Source organism: Salvelinus namaycush, unplaced genomic scaffold (genome assembly GCF_016432855.1).
Source record: "Salvelinus namaycush isolate Seneca unplaced genomic scaffold, SaNama_1.0 Scaffold41, whole genome shotgun sequence".
NCBI lineage: Eukaryota > Metazoa > Chordata > Actinopteri > Salmoniformes > Salmonidae > Salvelinus > Salvelinus namaycush.
The window spans coordinates 174,583-198,771 of record NW_024061098.1 but is presented as its reverse complement, the minus strand read 5'-3'; the positions used below and the strand labels follow the sequence as shown (position 1 = coordinate 198,771).

Here is a 24,189-nt window from a genome sequence, read left to right as displayed (position 1 = left end):
TTACAGTACTATTTTCCTTACTGTAAAACATTACAGCATCCCTGTACATTTACAGCAGGGATGCTGTAATATGTTTTACAGTAAGGAACATAGATTTTATTACTAAATCAATGTTCATATTTAGGGATGTAAACAGAACAGTCAGTGTCACAATCACTCATTGTGATGAGTGTAATCACTCACAATCATTATTTTGAATGTTATGTAGGGTAGGCCTATGGATTGTGACGTATTCTGTCATCCATGGGGCTGGGAATATGAAATTTCGAGAGAGGTCTGATCAATAAAATGCATCTGGTGGCTTAATATCTACCTTAATTGAAAACGTGTTATATCTGTCAATAAACTAGTTTTGACCTTACAAATATGTCCACCAACTTCATTCAATTCACTCACTTCCTGCCCGTGCACCAAAGTAGCGTCAATAGAAACCCCTTGTTTCCGATCATGCCTTCTTTCAGGCAACTGCTATTTCTTCGCAAACATGCCAGTGAGTACCGGAGCCTGACATAATCACACTTTTATCGTTAACATGGGTCTTTGAATGACAATCTTGGAGTCAGTCAATGCATAATTAATTCGTGTTTTGACTGTTGTGTGTTTGAGCTCTGTCGTTCCAGTCAGTGTCGAGGTATTATCATAATCTCTTATACGCGCTGATTAGTAGCGCAGTGTGATACAAGATGGCGGCGTACATATCGCAAACATGGAGATGAGTAACCTGAGAATGTAACACGAGCTACCATATGTCTGAATATACGTGCAATTGCATCCACTATATTGAATGATCTCGTAGAAAGTGTAGTGCAGATATAGCTCAAATAACAGGTGACGTGTATTTTATTTCCTCGGATAAGGAAAGGGAAGACCGTTGGTCAACGTTGACGATATCTAATCTAGTGAACAAGAAATCTAGGCAGTATGATAGGTTTTAGATTGCAAATTCATTGCAATTATCACTCGCAGGAAGGTCCCTGTTCTAATTACATTTTCTAGTTCGTGTGCAACTCATCTGGCTTTGAGCGAAACACTATCGCATGTGTTGTGTACCTATCTGACTGCATGTCGATATCATTCATAGTTTGCTCAGGATTAGGGTGTCAATTAATTGACTAAAATGTTAAATGCACTGCCTTATTGTCACTTGTAGGGCAACTGCTTACAAGTGACAATTGCTTATCTACTCAAACTAAATGTAATTTTCTAAGCAGTCTTGCTTGTCCACTCTATCCTGCAGCTCGCAAAAGACTTATTGCACCCATCCCCTGAGGAGGAGAAGAGGAGCCACAAGAAGAAGCGTCTTGTCCAGAGCCCGAACTCCTACTTCATGGATGTTAAGTGCCCAGGTAGGTCCCCATTGTTTCCTTCATTGCATTTATGCGTTTGAATCAGCCACCTTGTCTGTAGCATAATGAGTTCAGTACTTATGACTGTATTTACTGCGAAGCATATTTGCTGAAACGAGGGACCTAGTAGTATTTGTCCATTTAAGATAACCTTGTTTTTGGTCCTTTTGCTACTGTGTGCTGTCGTGAATACACCACAGGCACTAATGACTCTGGTTTCAGATGATGCAGTGTGGCATGTAATTGTACTACAAGTGTGCAGGACTCAACTGCGACCAGAACACTGGCATTTGGGACACTTTGACTTGGCAGTGCGACAAATCAATTTTGAATTGGCCGCTAGGGTGCCAGGGGAAAAATGTATCTGATCACGTTAGTTTTTGGTTCACAGTTAGCTTTTAAAAATATATATATATTATCAAGATTTATTCAATCAACAATGGGTATGCAGACCAAGTATTCAAAGTTTGGTCTGTAGTCTTGGTTTAATCTATGTGAAGCACAATTGTCGTCATGCGCTGTTTGAACATTTTGTAGAGGCTTTCCCAAAAAACCTTCCCAATAAATGTTGACTGCAAAGTAGGCCTCATGATGATCAAATTTGATTGGTTACATACACATGTTTAGCAGATGTTATTGCGGGTGTAGTGAAATGCTTGTGTTTTTAGCTCCAACAGTGCAGTAATATCAAAAAATGTCACAACAATACACACAAATCTAAAAGAATGGAATTAAGAATATATAAATATTTGGATGATGTCGGAGCGGCTTAGAATAGAATACAGTATATACATATGAGATGCAAAATGTGTTCCATTATTAAAGTGGCCAGTGATTTCAAGTATGTATATAGGGCAGCAGCCCCTAAGGTGCTAGTGATGGCTATTTAAGTCTGAAGAGGCGACTCCGCGATTCTGGCCTTCTAGGCAGAGTTCCAGTGTCTGTGTTCTTTTGCCCATCTTAATCTTTTCTTTTTATTGGCCCGTCTGAGATATGGCTTTTTCTTTGAAACTCTGCCTAGAAGGCCAACATCCCGGAGTCGCCTCTTCACTGTTGACGTTGAGACTGGTGTTTTGCGGGTACTACTTAATGAAGCTGCCAGTTGAGGACTTGTGAGCATCTGTTTCTCAAACTAGACACTCTAATGTACTTGTCCTCTTGCTCAGTTGTGCACCGGGGCCTCCCACTCTTTCTATTCTGGTTATAGCCAGTTTACACTGTTCTGTGAAGGGAGTAGTACACAGTGTTGTACAAGATCTTCAGTTTCTTGGCAATTTCTCGCATGGACTAGCCTTTATTTCTCAGAACAAGAATAGACTGACAAGTTTCAGAAGAAAGCTCTTTGTTTCTGGCCATTTTGAGCCTGTAATCAAACCCACAAATGCTGACGCTCCAAATACTCAACTAGTCTAAAAAAAGCCAGTTTTATTGCTTCTCTAATCAGGACAACAGTTTTCAGCTGTGCTAACAATTTCAAAAGGATTGTCTAATGATCAATTAGCCTTTTAAAATGATAAACTTGGATTGGCTAACACGACGTGCCATTGGAACACAGGAGTGATGGTTGCTGATAATGGGCCTCTGTACGTCTATGTAGATATTCCATTAAAAATCAGCTACAATAGTCATTTACAACATTAATGTCTACACTGATCAATTTGATGTTATTTTAATGGACAAAAATGTGCTTTTCTTTAAAAAACAAGGACATTTAAGTGACCCCAAACTTTTGAACGGTAGTGTAAGTATTCAGACCCTTTACATTGTTGAAGCACCTTTGGCAGCCATTACAGCCTTGAGTCTTCTTGGGTATGGCACTACAAGCTTGGCACATGTCTTTGGGGAGTTTCTCCCATTCTTCTCTGCAGATCCTCTCAAGCTCTGTCAGGTTGGATGTGGATCGTCGCTGCACAGCTATTTTCAGTTTTCTCCCGAAATGTTCGATCGGGTTCAAATCTGGGCTCTGGCTGGGCTACTCCTGCGTTGTGTGGTTAGGGTCGTTGTCCTGTTGAAAAGTGAACCTTTGCCCCAGTCTGAGTTCCTGAGTGCTCTGGAGCAGGGTTTCATCGAGGATCTCTCTACTTTGCTCCATTCATCTTTCCCTCGATCCTGACTAGTGTCCCAGTCCCTGCAGCTGAAAAACATCCCCACAGCATGATGCTGTCACTACCATGCTTCACCGTAGGGATGGGGCCAGGTTTCCTCCAGACGTGAAGCTTGGCATTCAGGCCAAAGAGTTCAATCTTGGTTTCATCAGACCAGAGAATCTTATTCTCATGGTCAGAGTCCTTTAGGTGCCTCTTGGCAAACTCCAAGTGGGCTGTTGTGCCTTTTTACTGAGGAGTGGCCAAGGCCTTCCTCTGCGGATTGCTCAGTTTGGCCTAGCGGCCAGCTCTAGGAAGAGTCTTGGTTGTTCCCAAATTCTTCCATTTTAAGAATGATGGAGATATCAAATGCGGCAGAACATTTTTGGTACCCTTCCGCAGATCTGTACCTCAACACAATCCTGTCTTGGAGCTCTACGGACAATTCCTTCGTCCTCATGGCTTGGTTTTTGCTCTGACATGCACTGTCAACTGTTGGACCTTACATAGACAGGTGTGTGCCTTTCCAAATCATGTCCAATCAATTGAATTTATCACAGGTGGACTCCAATCAAGTGGTAGAAACATCTCAAGGATGATCAATGGAAACAGGATGCACCTGAGCTCAATTTAGTCTCATAGCAAAGGGTTTGAATACTCAAAGAAGATATTTCAGTAAAAAAAAAAAAATACATTTGCAAAAATGTCAAGCTGTAGAAACATTTCAAGGATGATCAATGGAAACGGGAAGCACCTTTTCGAATCTCATAGCAAAGGGTCTGAATACTTTTGTAAATAAGGTATTTTTATTTAATACATTTGCAAAAATGTCTAAACCTGTTTTTGCTTTGTCATTATAGGATATTGTGTGTAGATTGATGAGGAACATTTTTTTTATTTAATCAATTTTAGAATAAGGCTCAAACTTTTTTTTTGATAAAAGGTTGAGGGGTCTGAATACTTTCCGAATGCACTGTAGGAGTACCTATTTCTTTAACTGCTCAACACAGAATAGCCTCATGTACGCACTCCCTCAAATCTTTTGGAGAAAATATCCTTTATTTTATTCAGCTTTGTTCAATTGTATTTTTCATACTATAAAATGCCACGGAATTCTAAACAAATAGTGTAGCCCACGGCCATATGGCATAGCCAGATTAGGACCTAACATAAGGACAACTCAGAGTATGCTATTCTGTTCATTTGAAATGGACTACTTTTGAAATGGGTCTAAATAAACATGAAAATGTAGTCTATCTAAAATAATGGATTTGTGAAGGTGTAGGCAATATTACAAGGATTTATTAGACTTCTTAAAATGTAAATGTTCCAAAGGTCTGCATCAGTGGCTTGTACGCTGCGTGTGGAAGCCAGGAGATTCTAAATGTGTTTGTTAATTAACGGTCAATTATCATGAGATGATAGTTATTTGCTTGACAATCACCGGCGGCTGATTGTGACCACCACAACCCTAGTCTAGAGCCCTGGTGTCTTAATGATTGTATTTTTGTTTCCCTCAGGATGCTACAAGATCACAACGGTGTTCAGCCACGCCCAGACGGTTGTGCTGTGTGTGGGTTGCTCCACAGTTCTGTGTCAGCCCACTGGAGGCAAAGCACGTCTCACAGAGGGTTAGTAGTCTCATCATTTTGTGTGGGTTCACCTGCACCCACTAGCAATTGCTAATAACCCGTCTGTAACTGCCTGATCTGTTAGAAAATCTGAAGCCCGCACCCAACCCTAACCCGCAAATATAGAAAATGCGCTGTACAGTTGGTTCCCTTGTGTTCTTTTTTTGCTTCGGTGGGTCGATTTGTAACTTTTTATTCCCATGTTTCAAAAAGCATTTGGCAAGTTGGAGCGTGTAAAATTAGGCCCTAAAGCTTAGGCTTATGCATTAATGCCAGATAAAAATATAGAAAAAAAAACTCTAGGTAGTCTATAGATATTAATCTCACAATTATACATTTATGGATTTTACTGCATTGTTTTCACTTCATTCAACCCGCCCGCCACCCATCTGCCTTTCATCCACACAATATTTCATGACCCTAAACCCGCGCGCCCCCCATATATAACCTAAGGGACTGCAGGTTGGGTAAATCCGCACATCACTAGTGTGTGTGCCCCCTTGTGTCTTTGGAGGGGTGGAGCGGTGTCTCCAGCAGTTTTAGGTACTGCAGCAATGTCTATTTATGTAGTTAAGGGCCTTCATGTGCAATCAGAGTTCCGACTGGAAAGTTACACTTGAGCGGTCCTCCAAGTCGTTATTACAAGTGGGAAACAGAGAAAATGTTACCTGAGTTGTGACGTTTCACCACTGACCTCGCACCCTTTAAACCAAAAGATGACAAAGTAGTTTTTGACAAACGTATTAATGTGGATAATGTAGCTAGTTTGAACATTGTCAATGTTAAGCAAGCTAGCTAACTGTATTATTAGCAACGTTAGCTAGCTTATCTTATCAAGCTAGCTTGAATTGTATTGGTTGAAGATTTTTTCTGACTTCAAAAGCACTTTAACACAATCATTTAAAAAATGTATATTAGATATAATTTTTTTTACTTGAATACCCCCTTTATTTCGTCATATCCAATTGGTGGTTACAGTTTTGTCCTATCGCTGCAACTTCACGGACTCGAGAGGCGAAGGTCGAGAGCCATGCGTCCTCCAAAACACAACCCTGCCAAGCCGCATTGCTTCTTGACACACTGCTCGCTTAACCCGGAAGCCAACCGCACCAACCCTCCCCTAACCCGGATGACGCTGGGCCAATTGTGCGCCGCATCGTGGGTCTCGGTTCACAGCCTGGGATCGAACGCGGGTCTGTAGTGACTCCTCAGACCGCTGCGCCACTCAGGAGGCCCAGCACCTGAACACAATCATGTCGGACAATTCCATTCAAACATTGCGTAACCTTACTATAGACTTAGAAGATTTTAAATGATTGTTTTGGCAGTGAAAGCTTTAGTGCCATTCAATCTGACAGTTTAGCACAAGGTGCTATAAATGTTCATTTGGTTTCACACTGCTCCCCGCAACTCTCTCCTCAGATTCTTAGTGGCCTGACTCTGTCATTTTCTCTTTCCATCAGGGTGCTCATTCAGGAGGAAGCAGCATTAGTTGTAAGAGAAGTGTAAGAGGAGGGGTTGGACATGTTGATCTCAGCGACTCCAGCCTCGATACAGAACCCACTGCATCCAAGAAAGACTGATCCAGAAGTGCTCATGATGCCTGGACACCAGATGGGATTACTCATTCAACAAAGTCCACTTTGTTGCAGTAACTGAACTCTTCAACCCAATCTCTTTTAATACAATTGTTTTGGCTAAAGAATTGGTGGTTTGTACTTTTTTGAATCCTTTTCAATATTTGTATAAATTGGGATTGAAATGTTTTAATCCACATCAGTTGGGTAATTCACATGAAACCAGTTTTTTTTATTTTTATTTTTTATAAATAAATATACATGTCTGTAGCAAATTGAGTTACAAAACCATGATGCGTTTGCAAAAATCAACTATCATTATGAGGACTAAGGTCAACATTTTTGTCAAAGTGTCTTATTTTGAATTGTACGTTCTCGCATGAATTCTGTACATTTTCAGTTTTCATTACCTTTTTCGGATTAAATTCTCGAGTCATTTAATACAATTTTACTTTAGAAAAACGTAATTTCTTTGAATAAAACTGCTGTAGTTTGTCCATAAATAACAAAACGATATACTAGTTTAAGTATACATTAAACGATAATATTATGTAGTGTCTGTCAACATGCATCTCACTTTGTGAGATCACACTTGTTTTTACAGGAACTTTAAAATCAGTTCAGGTTATTCACATATAATGCATGATCAAGAGGAGTAGTCCTTAGATGAACACAAGTAAATGTATTTGCTTATACGCCTTCAGAATGAGGTTCTTATTCTCAAACAACCCCTTTAACCAACTTGGTCTTCTCATTACTGAAACGGCAAGAAAAGCTCCAATTAGGAAAGTGATGTGAATTTTATTGTGTAATTAAAATTTCAATATTTGTATTTTCAGTTTAATTCTGGTCTTTTCACAAGGGGAACAATGTTCTATCCGAAGTTGATTTGTTTACTTTTATTGGACAAACTGTTGCGGTAATGAGAATGTTGTGGGAATTGTCAAATGCATAATCTGATTAAAGAAAGAAAAGGAAATGGATAAGTACGGATCCTAATCTCAGTGATCAATGAAAATTTGGTGAAATTACACTTGATCAATTTTGGGGTCAAATGTTAGTTTTGTGATAATTACCCAGTTGGGCTATTTGCATATGTTTTCATAGCCAGTTACAATTTGGTGAGTGCTTAATTTAAAGAAAATATCAAGTAACCATTTGTCATGGGCTACTTAAAGGGAAGCTTTTCAATTTCATTTTCATTATCCAGCACAAGTGTCAATGTGAAAATGGCACATTTCTAAGTTTTGTAGAAATAAATGCCAAGTTCTACCTGATGAAATCAAAAGTTAAGCCATTTTAAGAACTGATTTCCCAACTATGAGATTTGTGGTGAAGTGGGGAGCAAGAAAATACCCTCCATTGGCCTAGAAACTCATTGCAGGTTTTGAAAATAACTTTTTACTTTTAAGGTGTTTAAGACAACATGATGTCTGTGATCTCCAGGTCGGAAAGTCTGCGCTCTAGAAAGATGTCAGAGTTTCCGACTTGGAATTCTGAGTTTGCTGACCGTTCAAAACGATCCCCCCCAGATTTCCCAGTTCTTTTGAACACGGCATCTATCTTACCCCATTTTTTAAGACAAGAAATGCGCTGTTTTTACATATGTGGACACTGGTTTGGTGCTGGAGATGGAGTTTGAATACTGGTGGAATTGCCCTTTAAGTTGAACAATTTGACACCAAAATAGGACTTGTCTGACAAAGTGCATATAACTTAATTTAATGTTAGAAATAATTATAAAATTTTCAGTAAAAAGTATATATTTGGAGTTAATACGTAAACTTACCTTTCACTTACTGTGAAATTACAACTGAATACATTTTTCATAATTACAATTATGAAGCTCTGGAAAATATTCTATTTACAACCTATTAGTAGACACTCCGTGCACATGCTGGCTAACAAAACAATATACACTTGAGTTGTTATTCGGGTAATGTCAAGAGTAGTGTTTTTTTGTGGAAAGATTTCCAAAATGGGTGAAATATGTATTCTACAGTTAAATTCCATCCACTTACTGCTTTATTTAGTTACTCTTATGAAATTGCATAAAAATGTTCCACCTTTTAACATGTTACACCCATAAAATGGTATGTAGCCCAGGGATGCAAACTAGTCACCTTTTGACGAAATTCGCCGTTTTGAATAAAAAATAGGTGACCTACGTGGTTCGTGTAGATCCGACGAGAAAATGTTGGTCGTGGGGGGGCTTTAGATGACTACTGGCTGTAAGCGAACTAGTGATGTGCGTTTGGAGCAATACTGTCTGTATCCAAGGCTCAGCCAAGCGTTCACATAACAGAATGCAGCACGCGACTGAAGAGATTGGCTAGTTACAGCGCATCACCGCGCGCCGTGGAAAGACAGCGAGAGAGTTGAAAGGCAGTTAATTTACAACAGCCCGTCCCCTGAACGATAGCTAAGAGGTAGGTGAGAAGGTGATGAAGCATACTTCATGAGCTGTAACCGAAAAACAACTGGTATTTGGAAAGTTTGAGGTGAGGGAGAAAGTGTGGTGGAACAAGTATTGTTAACATTGTTAAGTATTTTGCTAGCTTCATGGTGTGAAAATAGTTAACGTTACATCAGATGAGCTAACGTTAGTAAACCAGACCAATTCGCTATAATATTAACTGGTAACATACGCCTCTTTGCCGTTCCTCAAGTTATAACGTGTTAGTTGCTGTGTGACATGTTAACTAGCTAACTACTAACGTTATCTGTGAACTAATGTTTTCCCTTTACAGTATGTGGTTAATTTTCAGAATGAGAATTAGGTGAAAATGAGACGTTGCTTGTTAAACAAGTGGAGCTGGAGCTGGGCCTGGCTTAAGCTGGATGCCACTAGGTGAAAGAAACACCACACACTTTCCCTCTTTCTCACTTTTTCAATACAGTGGATAAAAAGGGTTATGCCAGGTGTACTCTCTGCCTGAAAGAGATCAGTTATGCCAACAAAGGGTATCATGCTCTACTGGGACATTGTAGAAGAAACTTTCCACAGGCAGAAAGTGTACAATGCAGCAGTGGTGGGCCGTCAGGGCCAGCAAGGGCTTCTCTGCTAACCTAAACATCATCAGAATATATTTTTAAAATATATATATTTTCCCACATATATGTATTAAATTATTCGCCAGAGTAAGAGTTATACTCATCATTTCATAGCTTTCCTCTTGGTTGCACTGCTTCCAGCCCCAGGTTGAGATTTGGAGGGCTGGTCTTTATGTTAGATCTTTTATCCAATCATGTTCAGCCATCATGTGTTGCCAGGGGTCTAAAATCTGCCCTCAGGCCTTCAGAATCAACAGTGCGGGCGCTTGTAGCTTAAAGTGAATGGAAATGAAAATTTAGTGTCAACCAATCAGCTTCAGAGTTGGCTATTGTACGCCTGCTGGCTGGCTCCAGTGTTACACAGGAGCCAGCTAGCAGGTGTAGTGCGTGCACGTCTTTTGATTGGATTACCAATATTGAGAGGCAGGTCCTATGGGCAGGTCTATGCAGAACCTCTATGCAGAAACTGAATTTGATAAATGAATTAATTCGCGTACTACTAAGCTGTTTTTTCAACCCACAATGGCGGAAGGAGGAGAAGATATCGATTTGGTCGAGGATATAATTATAACGCCATTCTCAAGACGAACTTTTCAAGAAAAGTTAGACATTGTAAGGAGAGGTCGCCCGACGCCGACGCTACAAAGCCTGTCACAGGCGGGAAAGGGGTTCGTTCGCCACTTTCAAAGTTCCAACTACGAGCGCTATCAATGGCTCAGGCTCCGAGAAGCACTGCAAACTGTACTGCTGGGAATGCCTAGTCTAACCAAGGCAGCAACGAGACACCAAAGTACGGCTGGGCACTTACAAGCAATGGTGCTTTTGAAAACTTTTGGGGACACCCGAGTGGATCTACAGCTCAACGAACAAGCGAGCAGGGCAACGGAGCATCACAATGAAAAGGTGAAGGGAAATATTGAAAAGACTCATTGATTGTGTCATGTTTTTGGGTAAACACTGTTTTTAAAAAAAAATGTCAATTTTTGTCAATTTCAAGGTGACGCAACGCCTGGTTATACTGCGTTTCTGTCTAAATGTATAGTGTCTAGAGCCATGGCATCATAATGATGGTAATAAGAGGTGGATTAATTCGGGTGGGACTGTGTAGGACCTCACTGAAGGCCCCAGGCCCACGGCACGCCACTGCAATGCAGTGTAGCCCAAAGATATTGCTTTTGATGTGTTGGATTTGATAGTAGCACGTGTGAGGGGGGATTATTACATGTTTTACTCAGTGAATGTTATTTTTGCACACATATAGACTTGTGCCTGTTTGTTTCATTCTATTTCTACTTAAGATGTTTTTTTCCCCCCAAGTGAAAAATGTAGATGTGTGTTTGTGGTCACAAGCGTTCTGTTATAAAGGCTGTCATGGCTAACTGCAATATTAGTGTAATCTGTAATCTGCAGTAAAGTCTAGGCAACAAATAACATTGGATTGCTTTCTTTACATTTGTTTAGTTGTTAGGTTCACATTAACCACTATTTTACACACAGAGACCGATCATTTAGATCATATTCTTTGTTTAATTAGTTAAAACCTGCATTTTAACAAACATTTTTTTTTTTTTTTTACATGTTTCAGTGCAAAACAAAAGCGTTACCAATTTGTGCCCTCACCAGTTTGCATCCCTGATGTAGCCTTATTTCCTGCCTAAAATTAATCTAATTTCATTCTAGCCTGACCTAAATCCCATAATTATCCTGATCCCAACTGTTCCACATCACTCTCTACCTCTTCCCGTGATGATGCACAACCCATACCTGCCATCTGTCTTGCTATCTTACCTATCCTGCCCTCCCATTCTCCATGTCTGCCTGCTCTTCCCTCTCCCTTAGCAGGTGGCGGATGGAAGAGTTCTGTGTGGAGAGGGTGCTGGAGAGGAGGGGTATCAGAGTCCTGAAGCCTTCTCTCAGCTCCTCCACATTCTGCTGCAGACTGTTTATGTGTGTTTCCAGGTCCCCTCGTAATCCACTCACTTCTGACAGCATGTCATACATCAGATCCTGCATCTACATGGGAAAGAGGTGCAGAGTGGTCCAAGAATGAAGGGACAATGAGAAGATTTAGAAAGTTTATTGCTACTTTCTCTAGAATATTGGTCATATTTGGTTGATGCAACAGTAGCGGGTGAACCTATGGGGTGACTGCCCGTCTCACCTTGCAGAGATCCACAAGCGTGTTGGCCTGGTCAGCCAACTTCCTCCTCTCCATCTTCACATCACGCAGCCTGGGGAGAAGATATTTAACATTCGGAAATGATCACAGGACACGTACAACAAATTGAAAATACAATTCATGATGACCAGAGAATGACCATTTCTATATTACAGTTAGGGTTTCACAAGTTCTAGAGTTGTAACACCTGGGCATGTGATGTAATGTGTGACCTTATTGATATCTCAGGGGAATATCTAAGCTGATTGGTGGGTTACTTGGGAAAGTGTGTTCTGATTGGTGCCTTACTGGTGGATGGCGAGTAGCAGCTTCCTCTGGTGCATGCGTACTCTGCAGTGGTCTCTCTTCCTGGCAAGCTTGGTGTGTTTGTAGATCATCCAAGTCTCTCTCAGTACATTTGCAGCAGCAATTTTTATCTGGAAGAGAACAATTGTTTCCTCGTCCAACACTCAGTTTTCTATGCCTGCGTCCCAAATGGCTCCATATTCCCTACGTAGTGTATTACTTTAGATCGGTGCACTATTATATAGGGAACAGGGTGCCATGATTCATACAACTACAGGCCACCATTGACTGTATCTCACATCACATGTTAAGTCAAGGTTCCAAAGACCACTATTGAATACATTCACATGTTAAATCAGGTGAGTTTTACCCCTTTTGTAAAGTGGGAGTCCATCATGAAGTTGTGGACATGTTTCTCTGCCCTAGTCAGCTCCAGTTTCCTGGCAACCACGGCAACCACCAGCACTGTGCAACCAGCCCCCTGTGTATGTGTGTTTGTGCACGTGTGTGAAAGAGAAATAAACAAAGGTTAAAGGCCCAGTGCAGTCAAATATATTTCCATATTAGGAGGTTGGAATAATACTGTGAAATTATGACACTGCCCTCACTGGAGTAACACATTTTCTCTGGACCTCTGCAAGGTCTATGCGGCTGCATGCCTATTGAATCGATGATAGGCTTTCTGTGGTGCCAGGGCATGTATAGCATTGCTTTAGCTCATTGCTAAATGTTTATTGGTCGGCCTATTTGGTCATAATTTTCTCATGTTGAGCCTAACATTTCACAAAGCTATATATGGCGTCGCAATGCTGCCATTTTTAGACTGCTGGCTGATGGCAATAATGTAATTACTTATTCAGTAATTCAAGTTGTAAATTCAATATATTTTCGATGCAACAGTATACTAATCAGCTACCAATTAATTTTTTAAAAAATATACACCTACTGTCCTGTATAGGCTACCTGAACCTGCATGATATAAAGTTATTGTGTGTAAAACCAGTCTTAATGCCAAATAATAGTCAATCCACCTTCAAAACACTAGTTTACTAGGGATTGTTTAATTCTGCAGTGTAATAGCTATACCTATATACTGTATTTAGCGTCTGTTTATAAACTTTTTATAAGAATTACACATCAAATAGCCTAACAATGAGGAAAAAATTGCCCTGCACACAATTTAAACTTAGTCTTGAATGAGGCACGCCAAGATATATCAGACATAAGGGACTGTTGATATTGCAATCACACAACTCAACGCCGGTTCACCAGTATAAACAAAATCGCAAAACGCTTATTTTGTTCAAGCCCTCAAAAACCGCTCAAGATGATAATCTGTTTGAATATATCAATTTATTGGCTGTCCAGTATCCAGATGATCTGTCCCCAGAGCTTCCTATACAGTTATTCTCTTTCCGTAACGTGTTGAGGCCGGCAATTAAGGAGAATGAGAGGCTAAATTAAATATTTTGCAGAACTGCTGTATTTGAAGCGGCACTTGCTTTCTGCACAGTCCCTAATGTTGTTACGGCAATCAAGCTGTTATACCATCCCTGTAACTGTCGCTTCTAAACTAGAACTCTTAAAGAACTACCTAAGAAGCATTATGCTCTCGGTCTGACATGCGCTTTTGAATCAGAGTAAGCTCCCCTAACATGCTGACCAGACCGGACACGTCGCGTGTGCGAGCGTCGCAAAATAAATTTAGAAATCCATGTTATTCAATTATTGCACCCACACTGCTTGCGCGCGCCAACGAGCGTCTGCGACACCAAGGGCTAAAATAGATGTCGTTCCTATTTCTGACACAGATCGCGCTGCAAGTCCTGCCTCTCCCATCTCCTCATTGGTTTATAGAAGCAGGTACCCACGTGCCATCTCCTCATTGGTTATACCCACGTGGGTGATAGAAAGACGAACTGTTTTGCCGGTAGTCGTGGTAATACAATGAAAGTTTAGATGCGATCACCATATAATTTAAACGATGAAAAAGCCTGGAAGGAGGAGAGATGACCAGAAACGATTCGGTTGGCCGTGTTATGTGTGGATTAATTGTCGGAGTAGAGATCCTTGTGCATTTCAGGTAAAATAACAACTCAATGTTTATATCCCAGGACAAATTAGCTAGCAACAGCAAGCTAGCTAAATAGGACAAATTAACGTTAGCTAGCAAGTGCAAGCTAACTAGTTAAATTACCATACATGTTTAATGCTTTTCGACCTGTCCCCAAATTAATGTCATTGGTTCAGAGTTTGTTTTGATATTTTAACCTGTGTGTCGTGATCGCGTTTGGTGTGGGGGGGGCAAAATTAATTAATGCACGATAGCGCCTGATGGCGCACTGGCGCTGTCGTATCCTTGACCAAGGAATTTGTTCCTCTTTACTTTTTCAGGCATTAGGAACTTTTTCAGTCACATTCCTGAAGCCCAAGAATCAAACAATTAGCTTCCTCCTAGTACATATGGAAATTAAAAAGGTTTATGAATAACTTTTTGGAGGGTTACTGTCAAAATGATTTAAATAAAAAAGACTGATGACAGAGCTGTTTGAAAAGACCGCCTGAAATTTCAGCCTGCTTTGGTGGGATGGCGTTTTGGCCTGCCTGGTGAATTAGTTAATAGACCAATAAAAAAAGAGTTCCAAACCGCTCTGCCAATGACAGCTAGTTATCAGTTTTCCCCTCCCCTAAAAAGCTATTTTTGTTTATTTTTGACCATTTTAATTTAAAACAATCACAGTAAGGTACTTAATTGTGACACAGAAATTATTTGATATTGAGATAAAAACGGCTGCATTGGAAAAGAAGACTGTGCTAATGACCTCAATTACAGTGCTTTCAGAAAGTATTCACACCCCTTGATTTTTTTTCTCACATTTTGTTGTTACAGCCTGATTTTTTTCTCTCTTTTTAATTTTTTTTTTACCCCCCTTTTCGTGGTATCCAATCGCTAGTAATTACTATCTTGTCTCATCGCTACAACTCCCGTACGGGCTCGGGAGAGACGAAGGTTGAAAGCCATGCGTCCTCCGAAGCACAACCCAACCAAGCCGCACTGCTTCTTAACACAGCGCGCCTCCAACCCGGAAGCCAGCCGCACCAATGTGTCGGAGGAAACGCCGTGCACCTGGCCCCCTTGGTTAGCGCGCACTGCGCCCGGCCTGCCACAGGAGTCGCTGGAGCGCGATGAGACAAGGATATCCCTACCGGCCAAACCCTCCCTAACCCGGACGATGCTAGGCCAATTGTGCGTCGCCCCACGGACCTCCCGGTCGCGGCCGGCTGCGACAGAGCCTGGGCGCGAACCCAGAGACTCTGGTGGCGCAGCTGGCGCTGCGATGCAGTGCCCTAGACCACTGCGCCACCCGGGAGGCACAGCCTGAATTTTAAATGAAATAAATTGACATTTTGTATCACTGGCCTACACACAATACCCCATAATGTCAAAGTGGAATTATGTTTTTAGAAAGGTTTAAAAAGTAATACAAAATGAAAAGCTTTAATGTCTTGAGTCAACTTTGTTATGGCAAACCTAAATAAGTTCAGGAGTAAAAATGTGCTCATAGTGTTTTAATGACTACCTCATCTCTACCCCACACATACAAATATCTGTAAGGTCACTGAGTCGAGCAGTGAATTTCAAACACAGATTCAACCACAAAGACCAGGGAGGTTTTCCAGTGCTTCGCAAAGAAGGGCACCTATTAGTAGATGGGTAAAAAAGACAAAAGCAGACATTAAATATCGCTTTGAGCATGGTGAAATTATAAAATAAACTTTTGATGGTGTATCAATACACCCAGTCACTACAAAAATACTTCCTAACTCAATTGCCGGAGAGGAAGGAAACCGCTTAGGGATTTCACCATGAGGCCAATGGTGACTTTAAAACAGTTACAGAGGATGGATCAACAACATTGTACTTACTCCACAATACTAACCTAAATGACAGCATTAAAAGGAAGCCTGTACAGAATAAAAAATATTCCAAAACATGCATCCTGTTTGCAATAAGGCACTAAAGTAAAACAGCAAAATATGTGGCAAAAAAATGAACTTTATGTCCTGAATCCAAAGTGTTATGTTGGGGACAAATCGAACACAATACATCACTGAGTACCACTCTTCATATTTTCAAGCATGGTGGTGGCTGTATCATGTTATGGGTATGGTTGTCATCGGCAAGGACTAGGGAGTTTTTTTTAGGATAAAAATAAACGGAATAGAGCTAAGCAAAGGCAAAATCCTAGAGGGAAACCTGATTCAGTCTGCTTTCCAACAGACACTGGGAGACAGATGCACCTTTCAGCAGGACAATAACCTAAAACACATGGCCAAATATACACTGGAGTTGCATACCAATACAACATTGAATGTTCCTGAGTGGCCTAATTACAGGTTTGACTAAAATCGGCTTGACAATCTATGGCAAGACTTGAAAATGGCATGTAGCGATGATCAACAACCAACTTGGCCAGTGGCGACCTGTCATTCAGGGTACACCTGTTTAGCTACAGGTTTGTTGCCTGTTTTGCATGTTATATTGGCATTAATTTGTGTCACATGTTTGCAAACAATGTAAAAACACATTTATTGAGTGAATAAAGTCGCATACAAACATGGTTTCTTACTTGCTTTCTTGAGTAAGGCAGTTCCAAAATGCAGGTTTTTCAGCCTAGCTCAGTGCTTTCTGTGGTGGAGGGGCAGCCAGTGGAAAATAGGCGTTGGTAATCTTCTTTAGTTGTGCCGTGATTGGCTCAGTGTTTGGTAACTCATGGGGACACTACGTCACTGCAGAATCTACAGGGAGAGCTTGGCAGTTCAAGCCTCCTTGGGTGCTGCCATAGAAGTGTCTATCCAAGAACGCTAAAGGTTGTTGGCCACAGATAAAATTATGCAAAATCACGTTATGTCTACCGTAGCTTTGGACTGATCATGTCAATCATCATGAATCACGTCGACAATCTCCTGGCAAATCTTTTTCAATCCTTGTCATATGAAGAGACATTTTTAAACGTATCGGTGCTCAACTGCCATTGGACATAAACATTACACAACAATCATTATTTTGCTTCCCCTGCCTGCTATTCGGTTGAGAGGGTGTGTGGTCTGGGTTTTAAGGGTCTCTTTACCAAGCTTAAAAGGATAAACATTCACACGCAACACCATGGGCCAGAAAAGGTTGAATCCATTGGCCATGCTGTCAATCCAGCATGACTTCTGCCGCGTTCAAAACAACTGGAAACTTGGAACTAGGAAATCTCAGACTTATGAGTTTAAGATAACTGGGACTCTGAAAAAAATTAGCTCTGACTGGGAAAATACATTTTCAACGGTCATCCAACTCGGAATTCCAATTCTGGAACTCGGACCTCTTTCTAGTAAGATCACTGACGTCATGATTCAACCTTGTTTTTTTGCAGAGTTCCCAGTTGTCTTGAAAGCACAATAAATCCAGAGAATGACAGATTTTGATGACAAAATTTGCCCACAAGAAGGACCGCCGTGCCACCTTCCTGTTCAATTGAGCACACCACAACAATGGTGAGTCCAAAAATGTCTTGTATGCTGCTGCATAAACAATGTAATATGCCAGAGAGATATGTATAGCTAAGAAAGTAATACTAAGTGTGTGTTGTGTAGTAAGCTGTTAGTAGTCCATGTGCCTCACCCTAATAATTTGGTCCCTTTCCTTATTTAATTGTTTTGCTTACTTTGTGTATTATAATTAGCTCGTGCTTTTCTTGACGAGGAGGAGATAGTATATAATGTTGTTGGGTCTGTAACCATGTTTCCCATTCAAATACTTGTTTTCAACAAAAAGTTCAGTAATAGACCCATGTAATTCCATTGCAAGGGTTGTTTTGTTTGCACAATGCGCTGTCTGTGCATCGGTATATTGTATATAAAAGTGGATCTTCATGATTGTATTTTCCTTATCAACTTACACAAATCCACAAGGAGTCAGTAGTAACCACATTTGTTTAAGAACTAGGGGGCGACATTTTCACTTTTGGATGAATTGTTGCCCAAATTAAACGGCCTCGTACTCTGTCCTAGATCATATGATATGCATATTATTATTGCTATTGGATAGAAAACACTGAAGTTTCTAAAACTGTTTGAATTATATCTGTGAGTAAAACAGAACTCATATGGCAGGCAAAGTTCCAAACAGGAAGTGAAAATTCTGAAATGGGTCGCTGTGAAAGGCATCGCCTATTCAATTCTCCTATATTTATGGATCTGTATGCACTTCATACGCCTTCCACTAGATGTCAACAGGCAGTAGAACGTGGAATGAAGCATATAGCTTCATGTGGGACCGGATGAGAGCCTTTGGAGTGCGTGGTCAGGCAGATTTCCAGTTCTTGGCCACGCGCAGAGGGAATGTGATGTCTTTGTCTGCACTGCGTTATATAGACATGAAGAAATGCTCCGTTTGGGACGTTATTGGATATATATGAGAAAGACATCCTGAAGATTGATTCTCAACTGAGTTTGACCAGTTTATTCTATTTGTAATATCACTTTTTGAAGTTTTCGTTCATTCGCGTAAAGTTCTCTGGACACGTGAACGACACATGCTAGCCAAAGTTGCTAATTCGACAGAGGTAATGGACATTATAAAACAAAAAAACGATTTATTGTGGAACTAGGATTCCTGGCACTGCATTCTGATGAAAGTTCATCAAAGGTAAGGGAATATTTATGATGTTATTTCGTATTTCTGTTGACTCTGTTGACTCCAACATGGCGGAGAATGGCTGAGCGCTGTCTCAGATTATTGCATGCTGTGCTTTTTACTAAAGTTATTTTTTAAAATCTAACACAGCGGTTGCATTAAGAACCAGTGTATCTTTAATTATATGTTAAACATGTATCTTTCATCAAAGTTTATGAGGAGTATTTCTGTATTTCACGTTGCTATCTGTAATTACTTTCGCTATTTTGGAGCCATTTCTGAACATGGCGCCAATGTAAAACCACGATTTCTGGCTATAAATATGCACATAATCGAACAAAATATAAATGTATTGTATAACATGATGTCATATGACTGTCATCTGATGAAGTTGTTCAAAGGTTAGTGATTAATTTTATCTCTATTTGTGGGTTTTGTGAAAGCTATCTTTTCTGTGAAAAAAATGGCGGTGTGTTTTTGGATGTTGTGGCGAGCTAACATAAATATATGTTGTGTTTTCGCTATAAAACATTTTAAAAATCGGACATGTTGGCTGGATTCACAAGATGTTTATCTTTAATTATGTGTACAACATGTATTTTTTATCAAAGTTTTATGATGAGTATTTCTGTATTTCACGTTGCTCTCTGTAATTATTCTGGCTGTTTTGGAGCCATTTCTGAACATGGCGCCAATGTAAAACCACGATTTCTGGCTATAAATATGCACATAATCGAACAAAATCTAAATGTATTGTATAACATGATGTCATAAGACTGTCATTTGATGAAGTTGTTCAAAGGTTAGTGATTAATTTTATCTCTATTTGTGGGTTTTGTGAAAGCTATCTTTGCGGTGAAAAAATGGCAGTTTTTTTGGGGAAATGGTGGTGAGCTAACAAATATATGTTGTGTTTTCGCTGTAAAACATTTTAAAAATCGGACATGTTGGCTGGATTCACAAGATGTTTATCTTTCATTTGCTGTATTGGACTTGTGATTTCATGAAATTATATGATATCCCTGTGGCGCTAGGCTAGGCTATTCTAGTCAGCGTTTCTGATGAGAATGATCCGGGATGGGGGGTCCGTAGAGGTTTTAAGCAAGTCAGGCATATCAGCTATGATTTTAAAAAAATCCAGTAAATGAGGCTGATTGAACTGCTTCGCTGTCAGACAAGGCTCCACTGATAGCAAGGTGGTAAGGATTCAGTGCATGGTGTTGAAGAAAAGCTCTGCTGTTGGGACAGCTTTATGTAGGCCCTAACAGTTTGCGGGCACCGTTTGTCACCGTTATAGTGCAATTCATGTATTGTTTAGTGTTGTGTTGTGTAGTGGCTTTGCTGGCATGCATAAAAACAAATGGGGGGGGAGTGTGCCTCACCAAGATTGACATGCTAAAATCGCAACCGAACATGACAGAGCTTGAAGAATAAAAAAAAGTATAATTTGCAAATGTACAAGTGTGCAAAGCTCTTAAAGACTTACCCAAAGGTGATTCTATCATGTATTGACTCAGGGTTGTGAATACTTATGTAAATGAGATTTCTGTATTTCATTTTCAATAAATTTGCAAACATTTCTAAATTCTTTTTTCACTTTTTCATTATGGGGTATTGTGTGTAGATGGGGGAGATAAAAAAAAATATTTAATACATTTTGAATTCAGTCTGTAACATAACAAATGTGGAATAAGTCAATGGGTATGAATACTTTCTGAAGGCACTGTACCTGCCCATCCCTTTTTCTTCAATTTAAAAAAAAGATGTCATTGAATTATTCCCACGCACCTGCAACAAGTCGACTCAGCTGTGCGAGAGCTTTTCCTATTTTGCAGAAACTGCTTACCATGATGCCAGTGAGTAGACAGATGCTGCGGCCACAGTAGGTGTGGGGAACAACATCCCCGTAACCAATGGACAAGAAGGTGACCGAGACCATCCACAGGGCCTCCATGTAGTTACTGCTCAGGTCCTTATAGTTGTGGTGTCTATAGGACAGGGGAGGGATGATGGGTCAGCCTTTCCTCTGTCTTGTCCACTCATCATATTAACATTAACATTTAACAAATAAACTAGTTTCAGTCTAGGAGTATGATATTTGATTGTATTTGTTATATGATTGACAACTTATGATGGGCCCATCTTGTCAGACACAGCACAGATTGGTCCAAGTCATTATAGTCACCAAGGCCGGGATTCATTGAAAGGCGCGTTGCAGCATGGCCGCACTGTACTACCGACAATGCATCTTTTAAAGGTAATTTCCCAGACGTTTGCAGAGATTGCATTCACAGTAAACGTTGCGGATGTCGGCTGAAGTATAAATGACCTTTTAAAAGGTGCATTGTCTGTAGTGTAGTGTGCACTGCACCTTTGGAATCAGTGTTAATTTTGGCACTCTTTTTTTTAGATTTAGTCAAATTTTTACTAAAATATCATTAAGTCAAATTTTTGTCATTTGAATAATGATTAAGTCTAGTTATTGTAAAATGACAAAAACAGTGGGCAATTTTTCAACTAAATGCCCTTTCATTGTAGTCATTAACCTATAGTAAACATGAATCACTGAATTCCATGTGCACAAACATACATAGCCTTGTCCTACTACTTTTTTTTCTTCCTACATAACAACCCATTCTCCCCAACAGCAGAAATATGAAAAAACATAAGAATAATATTATATTCACCTATATAAGAATTATCTGGCCATGTAAATTCCTAATTCAGCCTACAGCACATTACATACAAAACAAACAGACACACACAAGCAGAGAGAGAGAAAGAGAGAGAATCACCAGAAGGTGCTGCAAAGTAGTATGGGTTTCACCTCCATCACTCGGTCGCGTCATTGCCATTGTTATCAACGTTCCACATGGATATCCAAAAGTAGAATGGGTGCTAATGACTTTGAACGGGAGCTAATGACTGTTTCGCCCAGTGATGTAGTCGAGTCACTGAACCTCAGGTCCCAAGTCCGAGTCACCAGTCCCTATGGCTAAAGTCTGACTCCCAGTGATCGAGTCCTGGTCCAAGTGCTCAAGTCTGAGTCACTGAGTCCACATTAAAGGTGGAATATACAGAAATCGCGCCGCCATTTCCTGGTTGCAAAAATTCAAATAGTTCGCCTAATTTCTGTTTATGTGACAAAACAAGCAGTCGTTATGTGGAAAATCATTGTACCATCTAAACCGCTGTGAAATATATTTTCTAGGGATGCACAATATATCGGTGAACATATCGAAATTGGCCAATATTAGCTAAAAATGCCAACATCGGTATCGGCCCGATGTCTAGTTTAACATGATGTTAAAAACCGATGTCAAAGCTGCCGTGCATACCTATATAACATACACTACACTTGCAACACAGCATCCCTAACCTAGCCCACAATGTCTGCTGTGTGGATCGAGCAGTCAACAAGTCGAGCAGTCATTTGAAAGAGTAAGAAAGCCAAGAAAATGGAATTCATTGCCCTTGACAATCAACCCTTCTCTGTCCTGGGTGATGTTGGCTTTCGCCGACTGGTCGAGCACCGGTACACACTACCAAGTGCGCTATTTTTCAGATGTTGCCCTACCAGAGTTGCACAGTAATAGCGTCACTGCTATTAGCTTCACGACATACATACTATGGAATGCCGTTTGGGTCAGTAGCACTGTCAAAGCTGTACACAAAAGTCTGCAAACACCAACAACGAACAATGTGTTTATAATACCGCGTTTGTAATAAAGCATAATTTGTTTGACCGCAACTTCTGGGGTAGCTAGCTTTAGCTTGGTACCTAGCTAGCACCAATACAACCAGCCTGAAAACAATGACCAGTAGAAACTGCAGTCATTTTCATTATTCTTAGCAATGATTTAGGAATCTTTGTGAGTAAGTATTAGCTAGGTTGCCACTTGTTGTTCGCCTATTGAAATTGAACTTCAGTTCATGAAAATAAATAGCTAGCCAGCTACTTAACCCTGTTGCCCAAAGCTAACGTTAAAATCAGCCTGCTAGCTTCATCTGGTTAGTGAGGAAATAGTAGAATTATGCCATACTTTTATTTTGAAGGCTAACCTCAGTCCACTATTGTGGCTAATCCATATTGTGGCTAGCTTCACATAGATGGGTCCGACCACCATTAATCAAATAAGAACTGGCTTATAAATTAGGGTTATTTTAGATGATGACACCTACATGATGATGACACCTACCTATACAGTTAGCTAGCTAACTATAGCTACTGAAACAGATCATGTCGTTTTGCTATGTTTTTGGGGAAGAACATTGTTTGCATCCGGGAGCTAGCTAGCTTTTTTTTATGACCAGCACTGTAGGTGCGCGAGACAATTTTACCAGCATCATAGCATACACAACGATTCATCGATACGTATGCTATGATGCTGGTAAAATTGTCTCGCGCACCTACAGTGCTGGTCATAAAAAAAAGCTAGCTAGCTCCCGGATGCAAACAATGTGAAATTGTTGAAATTGACATATGAAATACGAGTGATAGTGTAATCAATGTGTAATAACTACGCAAAAAATTTATGGATGCATTAAATTATTATGTGACTTGCAGTCATATTCAGGTCCTGATTGGTCAACAAGCTTATTTGGTGTATCGTTTTTGACACGCAAAAACCCAAATGGCCTTCCATAGAAATCCTGGTTGAGAATGAAACGACTGAAGAAATGAACAACGAAACAGCACAGCAAGTAAGTGAAAGAAATAGGTTTTGATTATGTTTTACTGGTAATGGGGACATACGTGAATGCCAACAAAAAATGTTTGGGGTCAGTGGTGTGTGTGTGTGTAACCTTTACTTAACTAGGCAAGTCAGTTAAATAACAAATTCTTATTTACAATGACGGCCTACCCCGGCCAAACCCGGACAACGCTGGGCCAATTGTGCGCCGCCCTATGGGACTCTCACTGCCGGTTATGATAGAGCCTGGATTCGAACCAGGGACTGTAGTGACGCCTCTTGTACTGAGATACAGTGCCTTAGAACGCTGCATCCATGTCTGTGTGTGTTAACTATTTAAATGTACTAGAATGCTTAAAAGACCGCAACAATTTTAAATATCGGTTATCGGTATAGTTTTGTTTTGCAAGGAAAATATTGGATATTGGTATCGGCCAAATATGTCATATCGGTGCATCACTAATATTTTCCATAACCAAAAAGATTGTATTTTCAGCTGTTTGGCGCTGGTATACAAAAACAACACTGAAGAACGGGAAGCATAGAAATAGCGCACATAGAACAGATCTTCCGCTTCTTAGACTTGATTTCAATGAGAATGACAGATCTATAACTCAACATTTCTATGTGCATTTAGTCGGGTCGCCCAAAGGG

The 24,189-nt window shown here is 40.3% G+C and overlaps 2 protein-coding genes across 2 annotated transcripts in view; one reads left to right on the top strand and one right to left on the bottom strand.

Annotated features, from left to right (window-relative positions):
* The first annotated feature begins 440 nt into the window (after positions 1–440).
* Positions 441–7,624, top strand: LOC120041140 (40S ribosomal protein S27). Its single transcript, XM_038986092.1, has 4 exons — positions 441–490; positions 1,238–1,346; positions 4,951–5,061; positions 6,525–7,624. The coding sequence occupies exons 1-4, from the start codon at positions 485–487 to the stop codon at positions 6,551–6,553; spliced, it is 255 nt and encodes an 84-aa protein (XP_038842020.1). The 5' UTR covers positions 441–484; the 3' UTR covers positions 6,554–7,624.
* A 3,856-nt stretch (positions 7,625–11,480) lies between these two features.
* The window catches only part of LOC120041138 (small conductance calcium-activated potassium channel protein 2-like), a 28,174-nt gene continuing 15,465 nt past the window's right edge, over positions 11,481–24,189 (bottom strand). The window contains exons 5-9 of the mRNA XM_038986087.1: positions 20,688–20,829; positions 12,527–12,637; positions 12,160–12,287; positions 11,854–11,923; positions 11,481–11,705 (exon numbers count right to left, since the gene is read on the bottom strand). Coding sequence (XP_038842015.1) covers positions 11,481–11,705; positions 11,854–11,923; positions 12,160–12,287; positions 12,527–12,637; positions 20,688–20,829 — 676 coding nt within the window. The remainder of the gene's footprint in view (positions 11,706–11,853; positions 11,924–12,159; positions 12,288–12,526; positions 12,638–20,687; positions 20,830–24,189) is intronic.

What these genes read in the sequence shown, in the direction of transcription:
- LOC120041140 (XM_038986092.1), top strand. An exon ending in CATGGATGTTAAGTGCCCAG is followed by an intron (nt 1,347 to 4,950) that starts GTAGGTCCCCAT and finishes TGTTTCCCTCAG; the next exon opens with GATGCTACAAGATCACAACG. An exon ending in CAAAGCACGTCTCACAGAGG is followed by an intron (nt 5,062 to 6,524) that starts GTTAGTAGTCTC and finishes TCTTTCCATCAG; the next exon opens with GGTGCTCATTCAGGAGGAAG.